The 19,569-nt window shown below is 40.4% G+C and overlaps 2 protein-coding genes and 1 long non-coding RNA gene across 4 annotated transcripts; 2 read left to right on the top strand and 1 right to left on the bottom strand.

The window, feature by feature from the left end:
* Nucleotides 1-42: 42 nt before the first annotated feature.
* On the bottom strand, nucleotides 43-10,522 carry vkorc1l1 (vitamin K epoxide reductase complex, subunit 1-like 1). Its single transcript, XM_084074766.1, has 3 exons — nucleotides 10,271-10,522; nucleotides 7,526-7,635; nucleotides 43-3,734 (listed from the first exon to the last, which is right to left on the bottom strand). The coding sequence occupies exons 1-3, from the start codon at nucleotides 10,462-10,464 to the stop codon at nucleotides 3,508-3,510; spliced, it is 531 nt and encodes a 176-aa protein (XP_083930892.1). The 5' UTR covers nucleotides 10,465-10,522; the 3' UTR covers nucleotides 43-3,507.
* On the top strand, nucleotides 10,386-14,187 carry LOC311057727. Its single transcript, XR_014602001.1, has 2 exons — nucleotides 10,386-10,522; nucleotides 13,847-14,187. It is a non-coding gene; the product is annotated as an uncharacterized lncRNA (long non-coding RNA).
* A 482-nt stretch (nucleotides 14,188-14,669) lies between these two features.
* On the top strand, nucleotides 14,670-19,560 carry znhit3 (zinc finger, HIT-type containing 3). 2 transcript variants are annotated; one of them, XM_084074585.1, is made up of 5 exons: nucleotides 14,670-14,829; nucleotides 18,102-18,133; nucleotides 18,248-18,310; nucleotides 18,831-18,908; nucleotides 19,071-19,560. In XM_084074585.1, exons 1-5 carry the CDS (start codon nucleotides 14,762-14,764, stop codon nucleotides 19,235-19,237), a joined length of 408 nt encoding a protein of 135 aa, XP_083930711.1. In that variant the 5' UTR covers nucleotides 14,670-14,761; the 3' UTR covers nucleotides 19,238-19,560. The 2 variants fall into 2 exon arrangements, with proteins under 2 accessions (XP_083930711.1, XP_083930710.1); XM_084074584.1 differs by having other exon boundaries at nucleotides 18,828-18,908.
* Nucleotides 19,561-19,569: the final 9 nt, after the last annotated feature.

Raw genomic sequence — 19,569 nt, 5'->3', positions numbered from 1 at the left:
TACAATACATGTCTAGTAGGGATTCCTCTCAGAATGAACATTCAAAATGACAGAGGTTGTTTCAGAGGGAATGTTTTAATGGTAGACCATTTCCACATGACAATGACACAATATCCAATGTTCACCCTTGTGTCAACTTTTGCAACAGTTTCTCATAAGGTATGGATTTATTTGAGATTCTGCACCCCCTACCATTCATGTAACACTTTTCCAGGTAAGAAAATACAGCATTTAAAACTTATATTTGGCAAATACAGAAGCAAACCTAAACAGTTTTCTTCCACAAAAAAAAATAAAAAAAATGTTATGCTGACATGGATTTCTAGCCCTCAACCCCATTGTTTTAAGTAAAACAACCCAGAATGTTAACAGTCTATACAGATAAAGGGCATATTTAAAAGGTGGAAAAAACATTACAATCTTGTAGTTCAAACATATAGTGTACTCTTAGCTAACAAACTTTTACTAGCTAGAAAACAAAATATGACAGTGGAGATCAGTTTGGGGAAAAGGAAAACATGAATGATTATTGACCAGGGCATTTTGAAAGGTAACTTTTCTTTTGACATTGGTTAAGAAAACTTTGGGCATTACCAATTCGATTACATCTGAAGGAAGGCAAGCATGAGTGCCAATTACTGTCATTCTTAATTTTACACTGTTGCGCTTCTTTGGATCAAGGCCCAGTGATCAAACAGAAGGCACTTTTGATGGCATTGGTGATGCAACGAACATGGCAGTTATATACCGCAGGGCCTAATTGAACATTAATGTACATGCCGTCATACATGGGGCTGAGTCATAGTCTAGTATTGGGGATAATTTAGCCCTCCTTTTCATATGATGAAAGAAAAACATCACCACCTCTTTGTCCAACCTAAGATTACACATCACGTTATACAAGCTTCTTGGGCTTTGACTTGAATGACTAACGCCCCAATCTCCTCACCCATGTCTAAAATAACTGGGTAAGTAAGTACTGAATTACAAGTAGAAATATTGGGAACACATTTATGATGTAACAGACGACATGTGTTACTCAAAAGACAGTTATGGTTAAAAAAAAACGTGTCTACAGAAACCTGACGTCTGAGTGAAATTCACGGTCTTAGTGAGCACAAGCCTTTTTCGGATATGGTTGACAAAGAATGAAACAAATAAAATGTTTTTTTTGTGTCTGTAAAAGAAGCAGTGTGTTTTTACTAAAATATTTTAACCCATGAAATGCAAAGAGCTGAAAATCCAACCACTGACCTCATTCTACAATAGAATACAGTAACAAAGAAAAGGCTGGGATGCCACATTTTGGTCTGACAGTAAGAAGTATACACTACAGTCATGTACTGACAGTAAGGAGTATACTACAGCTTCAAGTACAGTCATGTACTGCCTCTTTCTCCATTTGCATACACAGATGCCTTGATACAGTACAGGAAGCACGTGTCACTAAAATTCATTGTTTGAACATTTGCCAAGATCAACAAGTCATTTTTACATTAAGCATCCCGTGATACACAAAGGGACATGAGACTAGCAGCGGTAGGATTGAAACCATCAACCAATTGGTATTAAACTAGAACCACATGTATAGCTCTGTAACCGTATCCATAAGGTTTGTCCAATGGCCAAGATACGCTTGAAGCCAGGACATTTTGTACCATGCATCTGAAAAATAACAAGTGTACATGTACAAAATAAATGATCTGAAGGGGAAAACAACGGTCTGATCTTGGTGCTGGTAATAGGAAATCCCGCCGCCTAGAGCTGTTCCACACTTTGGACAATACTGAGATACTGAAATGGACCAAATAAATTGACATTCTTTCCTGTACTGTTGGTAATCTACAATTGTGTATCACTAAATGCTGGATAAGGATTATTTTAATTTATTTCAGTTTCCATACTAAAAATGGTTGCAATAAGTACAAAGCCACCAGTGTCAACTACAGTATATCAATTCAGCAACCCAGATATCTTTCCCACACAGCAAAATCCAGAGCTTTAATTTACCCCTGAACATGTAAAAATTGACCCAGTTTTATACTTTCAGAGGTAAATTAATATTTTAGTGCACAGTCTTTTGTGCACTGAAGTACATATCACAATATAATGCACATAATACCTTGCATTGTTCATTTCAACAAGCAAAAATGCAATACCTTTCCCAGTATTTTATTTACCACATTCTGCAAATGACTCATCACTGTTTTGTGAGATCCCCTTTACCCATCAGTTATTGAAACACTATACTGGCATTTTAGTTTACTATTTAGTAATCATAAAAAAATAAAGCCCAGGACCTATGACAGTGAAACAAAGAACAAAAATGGCGTTACATGACATTACATCCCTCCTGAAAATAAAGTAGTTCACCTCTCGATCCTTTAGGCACATAAGTCTTCATGGATCCCACTTGTGTGTGGCGGTCAGGAATGCTTTTCACACGGCTGAACATTAAAACCAAAAACAATTACAGTGAAGGTGCTGTTGAGTAGACATGGTCTTACAAACCTATTCTGTCCGACAGACTTGTATAACTTAATGGCTTCCAAGAGCAGATGAGATGGTGACCATTTGCAAAGAAGACATCCACAACTCTGAACAGCATGCCTGACCTGAACTGCAAGGAAATGTCCCGCACCAACAGCAAGCACATTTTCAGACTTATTCATCCGAATGGTGACTTCAAGCGTTCTCCATTCAAGATTGATTTGTATGTTTTTCCTGTTTTTGTTGGCAGGCGTTTTTATCCTTAAATGTCTATGTCAACACTAAATCACAATGTAGCCTGGAATATTGCTCAGCAACTATTTACATAAATGCAAAAAGAAAACAAGAATGTGACTGAACTAGACAAAACATTCCTTACATTCTCCCATGTTTTATATTAGTGGTCCTCTTCAAAAAGTTACGTGCTAGAAGTGTAAACATGGAAGAAAAAAAAAAACACTACTTTTATGTTAATCATTTTCTTGCCCCTCATGAAACTATATCTGCAAACTCTGTGATAACCTAGAGATGATCATGTATGTATTTCTACTTTTCCGACGCAATATACAGTTCCGCTCAGGTTATAGTGCAGATCCACTGTGACAGGACCCTCAAACTATTTCAAGTAAACCCCTTTAAGTCCAATATTTTGTCCATTTTCCGATCCTTTTTGTTCAAAAGAGGGCTGTCCATCATCTTCCACATTGTGAACCACTACCTCTGCTTGCTTGGGTTGATGGGGTTCCCCATACATTGCCAGTGGAGAATGTTTGAAAAAAGAAAGAAAAGGAAAGAAAAATAATTCACTAATAAATCCTTCTGTGGTTGCAATCAACACCGAGATGTCACGCCCGGCTTTTTAAAGTTAATTTTCTTGTTTGTTTTTTTGTTTTTGTTTTGTTTTTTGAACACACAGCAGAATAAACATCTTGTGGAAGCAAGGTCTCCCGGTGTCAAGTCACATGTTCAGAGGTCACATTTCTTTTTTGTTATATTCATCTCGCTGTCTCTACAACTTCAGTCCTGCTTGGCTTGAAGCTGCAGCTTCCAGGCCTCATTCAAGTAAACTAGTCGCTTGTAGTTGAGGATAAAGAGAATGAAGTTCAGCACATATGTGGTGATGCAGATGACACATAAGTCCTTTAGGACAAAATAGAGGATGTAGCCCAAGTAGAGCGAACCCACCACCGATAAGATGGACGTCGTCATGAGGAAGAGGGCGGCCATTGCACTGACAGTCATTCCTGTAACAAGACAGTAACGGGAAACAACAAACACACTATTGCCGACTCATATACAGACAATGTCACAAGTTCAAGAAATGCACAAGCAACATTAGGTCACTCAAGTTACCTGTCCAGATCACATAACTCTGTTTGCATAATTATGCAGCATTCATCTGGAAACTGAGTACCCTCAAGCCTAGTCAGTAAGTTATCAAACCTAAAAACCCTCTCACTTGCCCATCTTGTGAACACAGATCTCAAAGTAAATAAAGGTTCTAGGTGGGTGTTCTAGAATGGCGGCTTTGATAGACACAACGTTCTAAGAATTATAATGATAGCACAGACAGACATACTTAACGAAGGCAGTAGTCGTGATAAATAAGCTAACAATCGAGTGAGATGGGAAGTCAGGACTAAGAGAGTTTTGAATGTTGAACAGTCAAGGAATCAGATTGATGAAAATGTTAGCCAAAATGATTACATCCCAAATAAATGATGGGGTGAGTGGAATCATGAAAGGACTGGGAGGGTGATATGCTTGCGCTGACTGGTCAGCTGCTATAGGGGTTATATGGCAGCTGAACAATCAGCACACGCTAAAGCAATATCTTCCCGAGGGATTATACAGCAGCTGACCAATCACAGCTCTGTTGCCACCTCGTGCGACCTGGGGCCTGTTTCACAAACGCGGAATTAAATCACCCTGGATGTAAGGCAAATCCAGGTTTGACAAGCCTGCTGAGTACAGCCTGGTTTATTCAGTTCCACGAATGCCAAGCCAGGCTGAGAAGGAGCGACTTTGTCGAACCAGGATAGTCAAGCCAGGCTGAATGCGCGTTCACGTATTCCTTTAAAAGACCATGAGGTCGAGCACAGATTTACTGACATGGGTAACTGCAGGCTAAGATGACGCTGGAACATGGGCGTGTTCACACCAATGGGCGTGTTCACACCAAGTGCCGACACAAGTGGGCGTGTATACACACAAGCTGTGATTGGTCTTTTGAAAAATAGCATTGGGCAGAATTGTTACTAGGTAGATTTGCTGAAACACTTCTCAATTTCTCTCTCTGACACTTCTCAATTTCTCTCTCTGATACCTCGGTGTTTCGGCCGCAGTTGTCCCGGGGAGGGACCCACAGACCCGCAGCCGGCACCACCGCGTGCGCCTCGCCGACCCACCGTTCCGGAGGTATCGCCCGCTTTCTGCCGAAAATGGAAGATCTACAAGTGAAAACCTTGCCTTTTGGCGGCCGGGGGTCCCCGTGGCGGCCGGGGGTCCAACGGGGTGCCCGTGGCGACCGGGGGTCAACGGGGACACCCATGGACCCCCGGCCGCCAAAAGGCACGTTTTTTCGGCCTTGTAGATCTTCGATTTTTTCATAAGAATTGAATAAGTGTGGAAAAACTCAGTGGTTTGTGATCAGATTGGCTGCTTAATGAATAGTAAAGGCAATAGGATTAGTTAAACCGGACCAGGCTAACTTCACAGCAAAATTTCCATGGTAACTAATGTAGTACTGGTTTCATGAAACCCAGTCATGGATAAACATATCCAGGTTTATTGGCTAAGTTAATCTGCCGCTTTTTCATGAAACCGATTCATGGCTAAGCCAAAATAAATTCATCCAGGATAGCTGATAAATCCGGCTTAATCCTCAATCTAGGTTTCGTGAAACAGGCCCCTGGCTTCTTGTAGAACTCAACATCGCAAACATGTACAAAACTCTGCTACCAAACATGGTTGCTGTGGATGATGTGTTAAAATTCACAACTTAGGAGACACATGGTACAATGGAGTTTATCCAGGTGCAAAGGAACCAAAACACAGAGCATTAAACATTGACCTTTAACGGTTCACATGAATCACCACACGCCAACATCCACTTCTGTGTTCTGAGCCAACTCTCTCAACACTGTTGGAAATCCCTATGGGCTATTCCATTCCATTGTTGACAGTAATGTTAATCTATCTTATATTAAAATTGGCTTAAGGGAGGACTGGCCGGCGGGCCAAGTCGTCACGCTCATGTCACTATGACTCAGCCATAACCATATAAGGAGTTCCCAGTGCAGCAACGCCCCAAATATGGAGTGTGTCGTCTAACCTCAATGCGTCATCATGGCATCAGGCGCAAATAAATCAGTGATCTCCATATATGGAGCATAAAAGGGACATGAACTGACAGATACAGAGATCTCCATACAGTATATGGGCATAATGGTCGGATTGGCGGTGCGGCGTAGGTGTGATGGCCGGCCGCATAGCGGCTTGCACCTCTAGTTAATATTTTCTCATTGTAATTGTTAATACATAAGAATATGTATGGGTTATGTGATAAACTAATGATCACCCGGCATTTGTCGTTGCCCTTCTTATCCACCACAGGCAGGGGTATCAGCCGAGGGTATCAGCCTGCTCTCGGTTGGATAAGCTCAGGCAATGACAAATGCATGGGTGATAATACAATATACGGACAATATACTTCATAAACTGCATTATATAGGGTTGCTTTCAGTACAAATTTCTAGTAAAATATTCTCTATGATCTCTTTGGAACAGTATAAATATATATATATTTTTAAAGGTAATTATTAACACGATGACATTGAGAAAGCAAGCCTCATCTTATATTACATTTAACAAACAAGGCCTGCATTAACATTGAATTCGAGTTCTGAATTAAGTCATTTATAATTGTTCTATTTGTGAATATTTTCCAGTATTTCCCATGCAAACACCTGGTCATCCTTCTCCAATTCGCCGCTCCATCCATACAGAATGAATTTGAGACCTTGGGAAAGGTGGCTGGATGCCTGTGACCATTTGCAATTTGAATGTTCTGGGGATTATAGTAATGTTATGGTTTTGGAGAGCACCACCACAGCATGAAGATCCTTTGGATATTCATGTGAAGTCAGTCTCAGATTCATTGTTTACAGATTAAATTCTCAGTTTTAAGTTTAAAGCATTGCCCCTATTCACAAACAGCAGTTGTAAAGACCATAATAATACTATAACTTATATTAGTAACTTATATACTAATATATTGAGGGGTGTGGTGCTGACCTTTAACATGGAAATCCCAACCCACGGTAGTTTGACCTAACTGGGCCACTATTGTTTTAGTCAAATAAGAGTAAGTCGTAACTGCTATGGGTAAAAGGGCCTCTTGTTCTTTGCCAGCACCAGGTGGTTAAGCAGTCCCACGGGCCAGTCAGCAGGCAAGCATATCAAAACCAGCATGACTGAGTCAGCAAAACCAACTACAAGGTCATCATGGGGGAGGAGACTTAAAATTATGAAGAGTACCATTGGAAGGAAGGACAAACCCTAAATTTAAAACTCGCCATCCGTAAGAAAAATTATTAACATAGAAGTCTGAGACTTGTTTGTTACGCTATAACTAACATGGAATGACCAACATTGTTAATTTCCATCTAAATGTAGTTGTATGTCCAAGAAAATGTTATTAAGAAAATCACATCCCTGACCCATGGAAGCGCATGCATGCAATGTGAGGGAGAAATGATGGCACCAATAACCAACCAGCAGCATTGCTAACTAATGCTGGTGAGTGGTGACTGGTGTGGATTTATCATAAAACACAATCATAAAACCTTTTTTTTTTGGCTTCCTGACCCCACCCTTTAATTATACCAGTTGAAGTATGTCTTTATTGTCTTATCATCAGAGTGAGGTTTAGCCAAACAGGGGGTGGTGATTCAGCACTCAAAGCACCGTGACTAGGGAGACGTGTCACCTGAATTACCAATGCTTACAGATGACCTGGGAAAAAGATTCTTACCTAGTAAGAGCTGAAAGGCATAAAAGAAAATTCCATAGACACTGTTCGGCTGGTTCAACGCAGTGTCATTTCCAAATACTGAGCCAAAGAGTCCAAATCCTCGACCCCATCTACACCATGAAAAACAAAACATCAAAAGAAAAGGCCATTAGAACGTTTACTACAAATAACAATAGATCATAGTTTACTATTGCAGCCAAGGATCAAACTTGTGAGGGAGTAAAAGTCAACATCATGCTGTTGAAATGAGCATGAACTGTATATTATATAAAGTACATTGTCTAGACTGTGTGTGTGTGTGTGTGTGTGTGTGTGTGTGTGTGTGTGTGTGTGTGTGTGTGTGTGTGTGTGTGTGTGTGTGTGTGTGTGTGTGTGTGTGTGTGTGTGTGTGTGTGTGCGCGCAACATGTTGTTGTGAACAAGCTCCAACATTTAGTGTAATAGAGTAGACAATCAGGCACATGAGAGTTGGGGTGACACTGGTTCTGGTTTTTAACAGCCCCCACTCCCTAAAAAACAAACAAAAAAACATATCTCCACAGGATTTCACCGACACATTGTTTCTAGTGAACTTTGAACAAGCGACAACACATAAGGCCACACATTCCATTGTTAGAATGTGTGCCCCAGTGATTTGTGTTTATTCTCTTTCCCCATTGTGAGTCAGCCTGTGTGTTTGAAGTCTGTTGTGGAAAGTTAAGTGACAGATTTCTATGCTGAATTTTCTTGTTCTGACACTTAAGAACAAAAAAAAGTTTTACCCATTCAACAGGAAACTACCGTTCTGCTAAAGGCAGATCTTCACAAGCCAACAGGTTCAGTTGTCCTGATATTACATAGAGCATGTCATAATTCACCTGCATTGCAGAGTACCTGTCATGACATGTGAATATACAGAAGTTTGCATAATTCAACATAATTTATTATAACACAGTGAAAAAAGTAGCTGATCCTGTTTATCCAGTTTTTTTAATTACATCAATATCTGGCAAATTAACTTCAAGAGATCAGATTTCCAATTACAGTGCATACATTCTTGGGGTTCTAACTTACCAGCTGTGTTCAGTATGTCAAAGTATCAAGAGCAGTTGTCTACCTACATTTTGTGACATGGTAGTGTCACAATAATGTGACCTAAATTGGACCCAACCCTACAATGATGTGCTCATTCACATTGTGTATATAAGAAAATTAGCAGTGATGCAACTCCCTTTCATTGGGGCCATAAAACAATGTTTGCAAATTATGTCCTGGGAGGCACCTTGGATTTTTCATTTTCACTTAAAAGTGGTGGAAATGGTTCTAGGACAATTATTTAGAATAGTAATAGTTTAGATTAAAATCTAACAGACTCTGAAGCCTGGATGAACACTCAGAGCCACCAGACAAAGGTTACTGACAACAGTAGTGTTGCATTCTAACCGGGCTGTAAATATTGATGCAGGACCTTTGCAAGGCATTGGGGAGGAACATAAAATGGAACAAATTATGCTGTCAAACCCGAATTTCATTTTGTTCTCTACAGAAGGTACTACTTAACAGCAACTTCTCGGAGTACACATTGCTTGAAATATGAAATGGTTTTGGATAATAACATCTATATAAAGTCTTAACATACATAATGGAAATAAATGCACTCTGATCTCTCTGTCAAAGAGTTTGTTATGCTTTCAAATGAGGATATTGTCATGATTACAGAATAACCAGCAGCAGTTTATTCAAACAATTAGTTAAAGTAATGTAGCCTATCCGATTGATTTCAACATATGTGTGCACTGTGCAGTGTTCAGTTACACGATCAGTATGTTCCAAATACAGCCCAGTGAGTTCTTCCAATACAATCCTGGACTGGCCTGTACAGTGTGTCCTTTACCAGCTATTTGTGCAGGGAGTTGGGCTAAGAGCCATTTGTGCAGGGAGTAGGGCTAACACATTTCAAGTATTGTTGTACAGCTCGTAATTTTTAACAGGACTGCTATGTATAGAAATGTTAACGAGGGTGACCAGGCTAAGCCCCCAAAATGTGTTGGTATGGTTGAGTGCATTCACCTCATTACACACACACACACACACACACACACACACACACACACACACACACACACACACACAAATAGCCAGTTAGCCACTGGCACTACACGAACATGTTGTCTTTATTAAAAAAACGAATTGATTGATGCTAGTGAGATGCAAGCAACTTATTTGTATTCCACAGATGGCTGTGTTGGCTAACCAGAAACAGATACAACTATGACTATGTACTTAACAGCTAGCCAGGTTAGCTCAACGTAGCTATCAAGCTAATGATAGTGTTGACCGGTAAAAATGCTGAATGGTGGACTCGTGGTAACGTTAATTCATTCAGTGGGTGATGCTGTCCTGTGTGTGTCCCTTCATTCCAAAGAGCTACACTGTGATACCTTTGTAGTTAATGTTAGCAGAACCGTTAGCTCAAAGTACATATTGTGACAGCTGAGCCCCGCGCAGCAGCAGACCAGAGGGCTGCTTTTGGGATGGGGTGTGTTGAGCTGTCAAAGCCCCATAGTTGCGCGCCCGGGTGTCGCGCACCGAAAACAGCCGATCTACAAGCTCACGGCACCTCAGATGGCGACGTGCCGTGAGCTTGTAGATCGGCTGTTTCCGGTATAAATCTAGGCATCAGATGCACTGAGCTAACGTCTTGGGGGGCTAGCTTTGCTCATTCAGAATGAATTCCCCCCACATTTTTTGGGTTTGTTTTTTTTACCTCGAGCTGAAGACTTTCGAACAGCTGATGGAAGTGCTGACGTCGCACATGGCCTGGTAGTTCGGATCCCGGGCCTTTTCCCGCTCCACGTGAAACGCGTACACGGACAATACGATGCCTATGAGGCACACGAGCAGCCGGGCTATTCTCTCCCATCGAGGGGTGGATACTCTCAGGACGGGCGCCGCCATCATTCTTCTGGCCTAGATGGAGATGCACGCAACGCAACGCGACGCGACGCACCTACGGATGGTACGCACACACACAGACACACACACATACACACCACACACACGCAGCTCCTCCCGCTGCTGCTCCCGACGAAAGATGCGCGCGCGACGTGGTGGAAACACGACGCGTCAGAACGGAACGTGCCACTGCCTGCCACACTACACTACACCACCATGGGCGTGACACTGTGTATGATTATTATGTGGACAAAAGATAAGATAAAGATACCCATCCACATTCCAAACGCCGGTTGGAATCAGTGGTGTAATGTAACTAAGTACATTTACATTTTGAGGTCTTTTTTACTCTACTGGAGTATTTCCAATTTTCAGTACTTTTACTTCTACTCTACATCTCAGAGAGGCAAATATTGTATTTACTAGACTACAATTGAAAACTTCAGTTACTAGTTACTTTTTGTAGATTTTGATTATTGTTACTAGACATACACCACTTCAGTTACATATACATTTTGTCCATTTGAAAATAGCCGATCTACAAGCTCACAGATCTGCTATTTCCAAAAGATTTTATACATTTGAAAACTTGTGAAACGGGACATTCTGCATAATGAGTACATATTGATACCAATACTTTTGAACGTTTACTTTCGTATCTACGATAGTCTTCGCTAGCACCCCCCCCCCCCCCCCCCCCCAGTGCGTCCTGCACTTTCACCAGGAAAGCCCGTACTTCTCCGTACATGTCAAAAAAAAAATATATAAGGTGCTTACCCGGTTGCTCCAAATGTTAACTCGCGCTTCGGAGTCTTTGTGCAATGGATTAGTCCGTATCTTTCATAAATAAGTGTTTTTTAATCCCGTCTGTGGCCGAACGACATTTCCCCCCCCCCTCGTGTCCTTCCTGTTTAAATTGAGTGTAATACCGGCTTTCACCTGATGAACTTCCGACAGAATCCGACACAGACGGGATTAATTAAAACACTTCTTTATTGAAAAATACGGACTAATACACTGCACAAAGACTCCGAAGAGCGAACTAACATTTGGGGCAACCGGGTAAGCACTTTATATATACATTTTGTACATGTACGGACTACGGAGAAGTCGGGCTTTACTGGTGAAAGAGCAAGACGCGCTGGGGGGTGCAAGCCAAGACTATCGCAGACATACAAATGTCGAAATCGATAAAAAACTACATCAATGATAGTCTTGATCCAAGGCTAATAATAACCATACCAGTCATATCGGCTATGGCTAATGCCTGTTATTTATTTAACACTAAATGTAATACGCTCTAGTCTAGTGCCATGTTTTTTGGAAACCCAAGGCATGAAAAGAAAACCTCTACAACATAACCAGCACGATCACGTGACTATTGCGTATATAAACACTGGATGACGTCAAGTGTTGTTTACTTGCTCGCGAAGATCCGTGTGGTAAACAGTAAACTGCTATATATTCCTGACCATGGCAACAGATATCGAAAGACTGTCTTCTTTCGAAGAAGCGCATTATGATCAATACGAATATTACAATCTAGATGAATACCCCTGTCACGACCGTGGGAAAGGGAGGACAAAGAGAGAAATAGGACTGAACACCAATCGCCATTCCCCCGCCGGACACGAGAGAAAGATCGCAGAGAAACTCCAGAACAGCGAACTTAAACGAAAAAGAACCAAGAGTTCATGATTCATCTTGAAAGACTTCCTAACAGCGGGTATGGTTGACAATGTGTGAAACATGTGTTCATTTGATTGTTAATTGAAATTGATTTAATGTTGTTACGTTGAGCAACGGCCTGTGCAAAAGAAAAACGACAGCTTGCCTCTTCCATCAACATTTGGTATATCCTGCATTCGGTGATTATTGTTAATTTGCTGTTAAACGTCAAACAAGTTAATGGTTGAATTATTGATGATTCTAGAATGTATCGATCTATACATTAGTGCTCGCCTCCACAATGAAATGTTCATCATTGATTGATTGATTGATTGATTGATTGATTGATGTACTTTATTTAGTAAGACATGAGAACAGTACATGACAGTACATAACAGTACATGGAAGTACAAATTCACAATACAAGGTCTACTAAACTGGAAAGCTCATAAAGCACTAAGCTTGTTTAAAATGAGATCCCCATGCACACAAATCATGATGACATAAGAGACAGATATATATACACACTACTATACAGAATGTCATACAATCAGTTTACAGGTTACTGGTATGAAGAGTGAAAAATATGTACAAAAGAAGAAAGAGAGAGGGGGGGGGGGGTAGGTTAGGTTAGGACATGGGGTAGGTTAGGACTTGGACAGGGGCCATTTTTCAATTGCAGCCTCCTGAAGGTGTAGTTAACATTAGTTGTTTATCTTCCGGGGGTACCAGCAGTGGTGGAAAAAGTGCTCAAATGTTTTACGTGTGTAAAAGTATCGATATAGCAATGTAGAAGTGCTCTGTTACAAGTAAAAGTCCGGAATTCAAAATGTACTTGATTAAAAGTACAAAAGTATTGGTATCAAAATGTACTTAAAGTACCAAAAGTAGAAAGTACTCATTATGCAGAATGTCCCGGTTCACAAGTTTTCAAATGTATAAAATGTATAAAAATAATTTGAAAATAGCCGATCTACAAGCTCACAATGCTTTGCATCGCGACGCATTGAGAGCTTGTAGATTTTCAAATGGCCGAAATGTATATAGGGCTGAAGTGGTTAATATATGTTTTGTAATAATAATCAAAATCTACGAAGTAGCTACAACTAAAGTTTTCAAATAATTGGAAATACACAAAGTAAAAATACCTCAAAATTGTACTTAAGTACAGTACTTGAGTAAATGTACTTAAGCTACTTTACACCACTGGGTACCAGATTCTATTTCACATTGCATTTTGTTTCATACATAGATCATATCATTTTTGCTTTCTGTATCATTACTTGATTTACGTTTTGACACACAAGAAGAAAAGAAAATAATTTTCCATTGCTGTGTCCAAATTACCAAATGTACAAGATGCAGTGAAACGTCATTATTTGTATTTTGGTTGTACTTGAACTTGATATAGACACTAGATGGAACAAACAAACATGAGCAATCTCCCAACACATTGTTGTTTTGGAACAACTTTATACCACAATTCTGCAAACAGGCCCATATATAAGGTAACGTGTGTTTGCTGAAAGTTATTCTCCACGGGCAGATTTTATAATGGTAGTAAATGGATGTGTGCACAGAATAATTTGGTTCCATTCTCTGATTGCGTTGTAGCAAACTATATGCAACTATGTTGAGTAACTGATGATGTTGGCAACATAAACCTACAGAGTTGGTGGATGATTTGGTCATAAGCATTGCACTTTCATATTTTCCTTAGACCCTGACCAGTTGGAGATCCAAAGTTGACCACAGCCAAATGTACTTCTGCCTTTCCTGACCCAGCAGAGCAAACAGAGTGCTTCCTCGCCTGCCTGGAACATACCCAGACCCTATGACCCAGACAAGTCACGACGAGATAGCACTCCAGCCTATTCCACATTTTGCCCCTGTAACAAGATCTGCTGCTCTCATGTTACAGCTGTGCAGAATATTTTGTGTTGACTTGATATAGGTCAGTCAGTGTTGTGTGCTCAGCATTTAGTCTTTTTTGTGAATGAAAGAAATTGTATATGTTGAGTAGAGATCCTTTGATGTTCTAATAAAGATAAAAGTGTAAACATTAACAAGTTGTTGTTGGGCATGGTTGTTTTTTTGTTTTGGAGGGTTATGTTTTCTTGACTTGAGGATGCTTATTATGATGATGTAATCTCATAATCTCTAATTCTGAACATTAGGGTCAAATCTAATATAAAATACTATTTAGCTTGACCCTCTTTTTTTTTAACTGAACAAAAACTTGACATGGGTTAGGGTTGGTATTACCTACATCTTGGACACAAAATTTGCGAGCCAAATACCACTATTATATATGTTCGATCCCAATAACCACCTAAATCCCAGCATCCGTAATGTGCGGAAAGCTTTCGCTGAAAATAGCCCATTTTCAGCAAAAGCTTTCCCCACAATAGCAGAAAAGACACTGGTATTGAGCCCTGAGGGACTCTGGTTAAACATATGAGTGTAAGTGGTTAAGACAACATTATAAATGCTTTTATTTTGAAGGCAGTATACCTAACCCGGAAGTATTACAGCATTTCCGGTTAATTACCACATGTTACAACAACAACATAAGAGTTTCACAGTTGTCTCGTTTGAATTCCATAGTTAAATTCTCATTCATCTACTTGACATAATGCAGATCTGCAATGTTTGTAGTGAACAGACACCCAAATACAGATGTCCCACCTGCAAAATACGATAGTAAGTAACAGTCTTTTACTCTTAGCAACGTTATAAACTGTTTTCTGTTAGCAAGAAAAAGCTAAAGCTAGACTAGATTGTATCTATTGCCTTTCTGTCAACATCAAGTTCAAAGTGTCTGATATTTACAGGCCATGTCCTCGAAATAGTGTTGCATGTGATTTGAATAAGTTCGTTACCTGAATCACAGCTCGTGTTTTGTTTGCAAGCGTCACGTGTTGCTCAAAACACTGCTAAAAAAGACCACCAGCAGTCACACAACTCAACACTGACCATTCAACTGCATATGGCTCACAGTGATATTCAACACTTTGAGATTGTTCGATACGTTTTGAAGGATGGCACGTGTATTTGGATTTTTAGGCACAGTAGTCATTTTGTTAACGTATTTCCTCCGGGATACAGGTCCAGTGGGCCCTGGTCCAGAGCGTTAGTGAGTTCTCCCTAACGCCCTGCCAGGCGCGCTGCTCTGCTCATAGACTGAAAATTCCACTACCGTGCGAGGTCTCCGTCTTTAGTAAAAAATAAACAAAACTATTTCGTTACTCACCGAAACAAAGGCTGTTTTGTCTTGTTGAAAGTCTATTCTCCAGGGTGGGAAACCTCTCAGCACCCCACCTTCTCTGTATAATACACTTTTTGGGCAGAAAATAAAATATGTCCGACAGACGGAAATTATTTGATTTACTCCACTGCGCCCTCTACAGATCTGGTCAATGGTAATTTAATTGACCAGATCTGTAGAGGGCGCAGTGGAGTAAATACAATCATTTTCAGTTAGAGAGAACTAGTGGGCACCTAGCTCTGGACCAGAGCTAGCCCTAGAATGTCTGTTTGATTGATTGATTGGTGTACTTTATTTAGTAAGACATGAGAACAACAGTACATGGAAGTACAAATTCACAATACAAGGTCTAATAAACTGGAAGACTCATTAAGCACTGAGCTTGTTTAAGATGAGATCCCCATGCACACAAATCATGATGACATATAAGAGACTGTGATCTTACATACATTTCATGTATTTCAAATACACAGTCATAGATCGTCTGTCCGACGCGCTGTGAGCAGCACGATTTGTGTGGCGTAAAAGTGCTCTAAACTCCGTCTGTACCCACCCAATAATTAATTTTATAAGACTTGGAGTCAGATATTGTCCTCTAGTTTCATATCCATTTGAAAGTTCTGCCAGAAAACGTGTTTAGTAAAATATCTCCACTTTTCCACGAGCTGCACACGGACAACATTCTGTACGGGTGAGGGGCCCGACTTGAGTGAAGGACCAAATTTATCAAAACTTCCCTCTGATCACCACAAACGTCATCTCAAAATGACAGGGAAGCACAAACGAATGGGGCACACAATTGACAGGTGCGGGATAATGAATCACACCACCTGCCAACTGTGTGCCCCAAACATTTGTGCTTCCCAAAGGAAGTTATACAGTCCTGCACTCATTCCGGGCCCCTCACCCGTACAGTATGTTGTGTGCAGCTCGTGGAAAAGTGGAGATTATCAGATATTTTACTAAACGCATGTTTTCTGGCAGAACTTTCAAATGGATATGAAACTAGAGGACAATATCTGACTTCAGTCTTACGAATAAATTATTGGGTGAGTACAGACGGAGTTTAGAGCACTTTTACGTCGCGCAAATCGTGCAGCTTACAGCGCGTCGGCCAGACCGATCTATGACTGTGTATTTGAAATACATGAATTGTATGTAAGATCACAGACATTCTAGAGCTAGTCCAGAGCTAGCCTTGGATCAAGATTATCATAGATGTATTTGATCGAGTCTAATCTCTCAAGAACAGTTTCTGCTCTGCGTTTGAATCTGTCGGGGGGGGGGTTCGTCATATCGCGTACGCACTGGCCTACAAGTGGGCGTGCCTTCAGATCAGGAAGCAGGCCGCGCTTTACCCAATCAAATGTAGTGGGTGGGATTTACGTGTCTGCCGATCCTTCCCCACTAGAAACAAACCGAAACTCATTTAACAATAGCGTCCTCAGAGCAGACAAAACCACGGAAAGATATTCACATTTTAACTTGCTCTTTCATCATAGAAACAAGTGGGCTTATAACCAAAACGATCCATGTTCTCTGGGAGAAGTGGTGTTAGTGTTCTGTGTAGAAATATTGTTAGTGGGAATGAAAACATAGTCGCACCACCGGAAGTGAAAGGCCGAAGGCAGACCAAAACCCCGGTTTCCTTGCGTACGTGTGCTACGTCGACTTCCTCCCAGAGCCAAGTGAGATAGTAAAAAACAGCAGAGGGCGCTGTTTTTTCTTTTAATTTGGCGATGGGTTCCCAGATTGGATCAAGTCTGACTTTTACTGTCGTATCCATAGACCAATTATTTGTTTACCATCATTGAGACTGGATGCACAGGTGATTGTTTCATGCAATCAATTCTCAACCTGTTGTTTCGGGGTGCGCTGGTTTCAGCACACCCCAACCGCCTCTTGTGTGTTGGCTAGTGAGGCGCGTCCTAGCGAGACCTCTGTCTGTCTCTAATATGTCATCATGATTTGTGTGCATGGGGATCTCATTTTAAACAAGCTTAGTGCTTTATGAGTCTCCCAGTTTAGTAGACCTTGTATTGTGAATTTGTACTTCCACGTTCTGTTGTTCTCATGTCTCACTAAATAAAGTACATCAATCAATCAAACCTGACAGAATGGGTTTCATTGTGCGCATACTGGTTGCACGCATACTGGTTCTCATCAGTGTGACGTCATCTGTTAAGGGGTCTATGATATCGTTGCTGTCCGGCAGAAACTAGCTAACTCCATTTTGACGCTTTTGCATTTTTTCCCCATAAGTCAGGGTCATTGAACACCCTTTACTGTGTGTTAACTCACACATTGTGTGTTGGTAAAAAATATATATAGAACCAATGAAAAGCATTAAAAAGCACTTCTGACAAAACCAGCTCCAACTCCAACTCCATTGGATCCTCAAACTTTCTGCTAAACCAGCTAACTCCACCAGAGTTAGCTGGTTTTGCTGACTCCAGGCTCCACCCCCTTTTTACGGTCATCTGTCAATATATATGACAGTCATGTATCAGGGCTGGACCAGAGCTAGTGGGCACCCAAACCGTGTGGGCACTATAAAGTTAAATTGGCTGTGTTTTTGTGTATTCATAGATCCCCACATTTACCTACTTTTAAATCACAAACTGTACTCTTACATTTGATATTTACATTTATTTTTCACTCTTTTGGTTGTTTTAAAGTTACCTGAGCTATTTGTTTCCTCTTGCAGCTGTTCACTGGCCTGTTACAAAAGACATAAAGGTAATCATCTTATTTCATCACAAAGCATGACAAAAAATAGAGCCACTGTTATTTGGGATAATTAACTACTGCCAATGTATCATGATTTACATTATTTATTTTCTTTACATACAGATACTTGTCTGCCTCTCACGCAGCCATCACCTATTACTGTTGATAAGACGGTAACCCTGCCAGGTATAGTATTATGGATAAAATCTGTGACACAACCTATTCATTAAGTGGCTAGACATTTGTGTGGCCAAAGGTTTATTCAACAACAAAAAACATTTGGTAGTGATCAAATTAATACATGGAGTCTTATCATGAGATATCTGATTCTGCAAATATACTGTATAAAGCATAGAGTTAAAAAAAAAAAAAGAGGTATAAAGCCTACTGATTATGTAAAATCTTCCTTCTGCATGTAATTATTGCAGTAGTTTAATAGGTCATTGTAAAGACATTTAAAAGTTAATGTCTTGGAATTACAGTCCCAGATGTGTTGGCTGATGCCTATGGGAGCATTTGTTACCATGTGATATTGTTACTAGCGTAGCTTTTTATACCAAAATATTTTATTTGATGTTGGTTATGATGAGCGCTCTGGGAGAGCAGTTAGTGTTAGAGACACACCGATGATGGCCTGATCACCAGACGGCCGCTCCCATGAAGCCCGTAAATATGATGGTATTGTACAATGTCCTCTCTTTAGCAGAACCCTGGGATGTGGAGGATCTCTTGGATGAAGATCATCACACAGACAAAGTACCATTAGAGATTCTTCAGCGCTTAGGTACAACTCAGACGATGATTTAATGTATACTGAAACATTGTGCAGAAGCAGTATTTCACAGCCAACAACTATCACTTCACAGAAAAAACAGAGGCTAATTACCCAATTAGTGAACATTGAACAGTTTTTTGGATTGTGACAGTTGTTTCTGCCCCTCTACAGGAGAATCACAAGAGTTGAGAGATCTTCTTCGTAACCCGCATCTCCGACAGTTAATGCGCTCCATTGACACCGCTGAGAGCAAAGATGATGCAATGAAGGCAGCCATGCAGGAGCCTCTGTTTGTGGAGCTTTCAGATCAGTGTTTGCAAATAGCTGAGAATAAATGATAGAGGATGTGAATGAGTAATTGTTTTTTTCCAACATGTTTTTAACTGTTATATCTTGATAGACCACTCAAGTATGCTAGATAATTTAGTGCTTCTATTGAGTTCAACGTAGCCTGTATTTTTGTAATAAATAATTTTCTTAAAAGTGTAAATGTCAGAATCCACATGAATCTGTATGTGCTTTAACACATACCGGGGTGGCTCAGCCAGTTAGTGCACAGACTATGCAAGGACACAAGTTCACACCTTGTCTCATGTCTTTGCTCTTCTCTTCCCCTGTACTGGTTTCCTGTCAGTTTACAATAAAGTTATTTTCAATCTTATTTTCGTGT

Source organism: Gymnoscopelus microlampas (assembly GCF_963454915.1).
Source record: "Gymnoscopelus microlampas genome assembly, chromosome: 12".
Taxonomy (NCBI): Eukaryota; Metazoa; Chordata; class Actinopteri; order Myctophiformes; family Myctophidae; genus Gymnoscopelus; species Gymnoscopelus microlampas.
This window is presented reverse-complemented; position numbering and strand designations above follow the sequence as displayed.

Coding starts and splice junctions, on each gene's coding strand:
- znhit3 (XM_084074584.1), top strand. CDS start 14,762: ATGCAGATCTGCAATGTTTGTAGTGAACAGACACCCAAATACAGATGT. Junction 18,134..18,247: donor CTGTTACAAAAGACATAAAG/GTAATCATCTTA, acceptor CTTTACATACAG/ATACTTGTCTGCCTCTCACG. Junction 18,909..19,070: donor AGAGATTCTTCAGCGCTTAG/GTACAACTCAGA, acceptor GCCCCTCTACAG/GAGAATCACAAGAGTTGAGA.
- vkorc1l1 (XM_084074766.1), bottom strand. CDS start 10,464: ATGATGGCGGCGCCCGTCCTGAGAGTATCCACCCCTCGATGGGAGAGA. Junction 7,636..10,270: donor TCGAAAGTCTTCAGCTCGAG/GTAAAAAAAACA, acceptor TTCATGGTGTAG/ATGGGGTCGAGGATTTGGAC. Junction 3,735..7,525: donor TGCCTTTCAGCTCTTACTAG/GTAAGAATCTTT, acceptor GTCTTGTTACAG/GAATGACTGTCAGTGCAATG.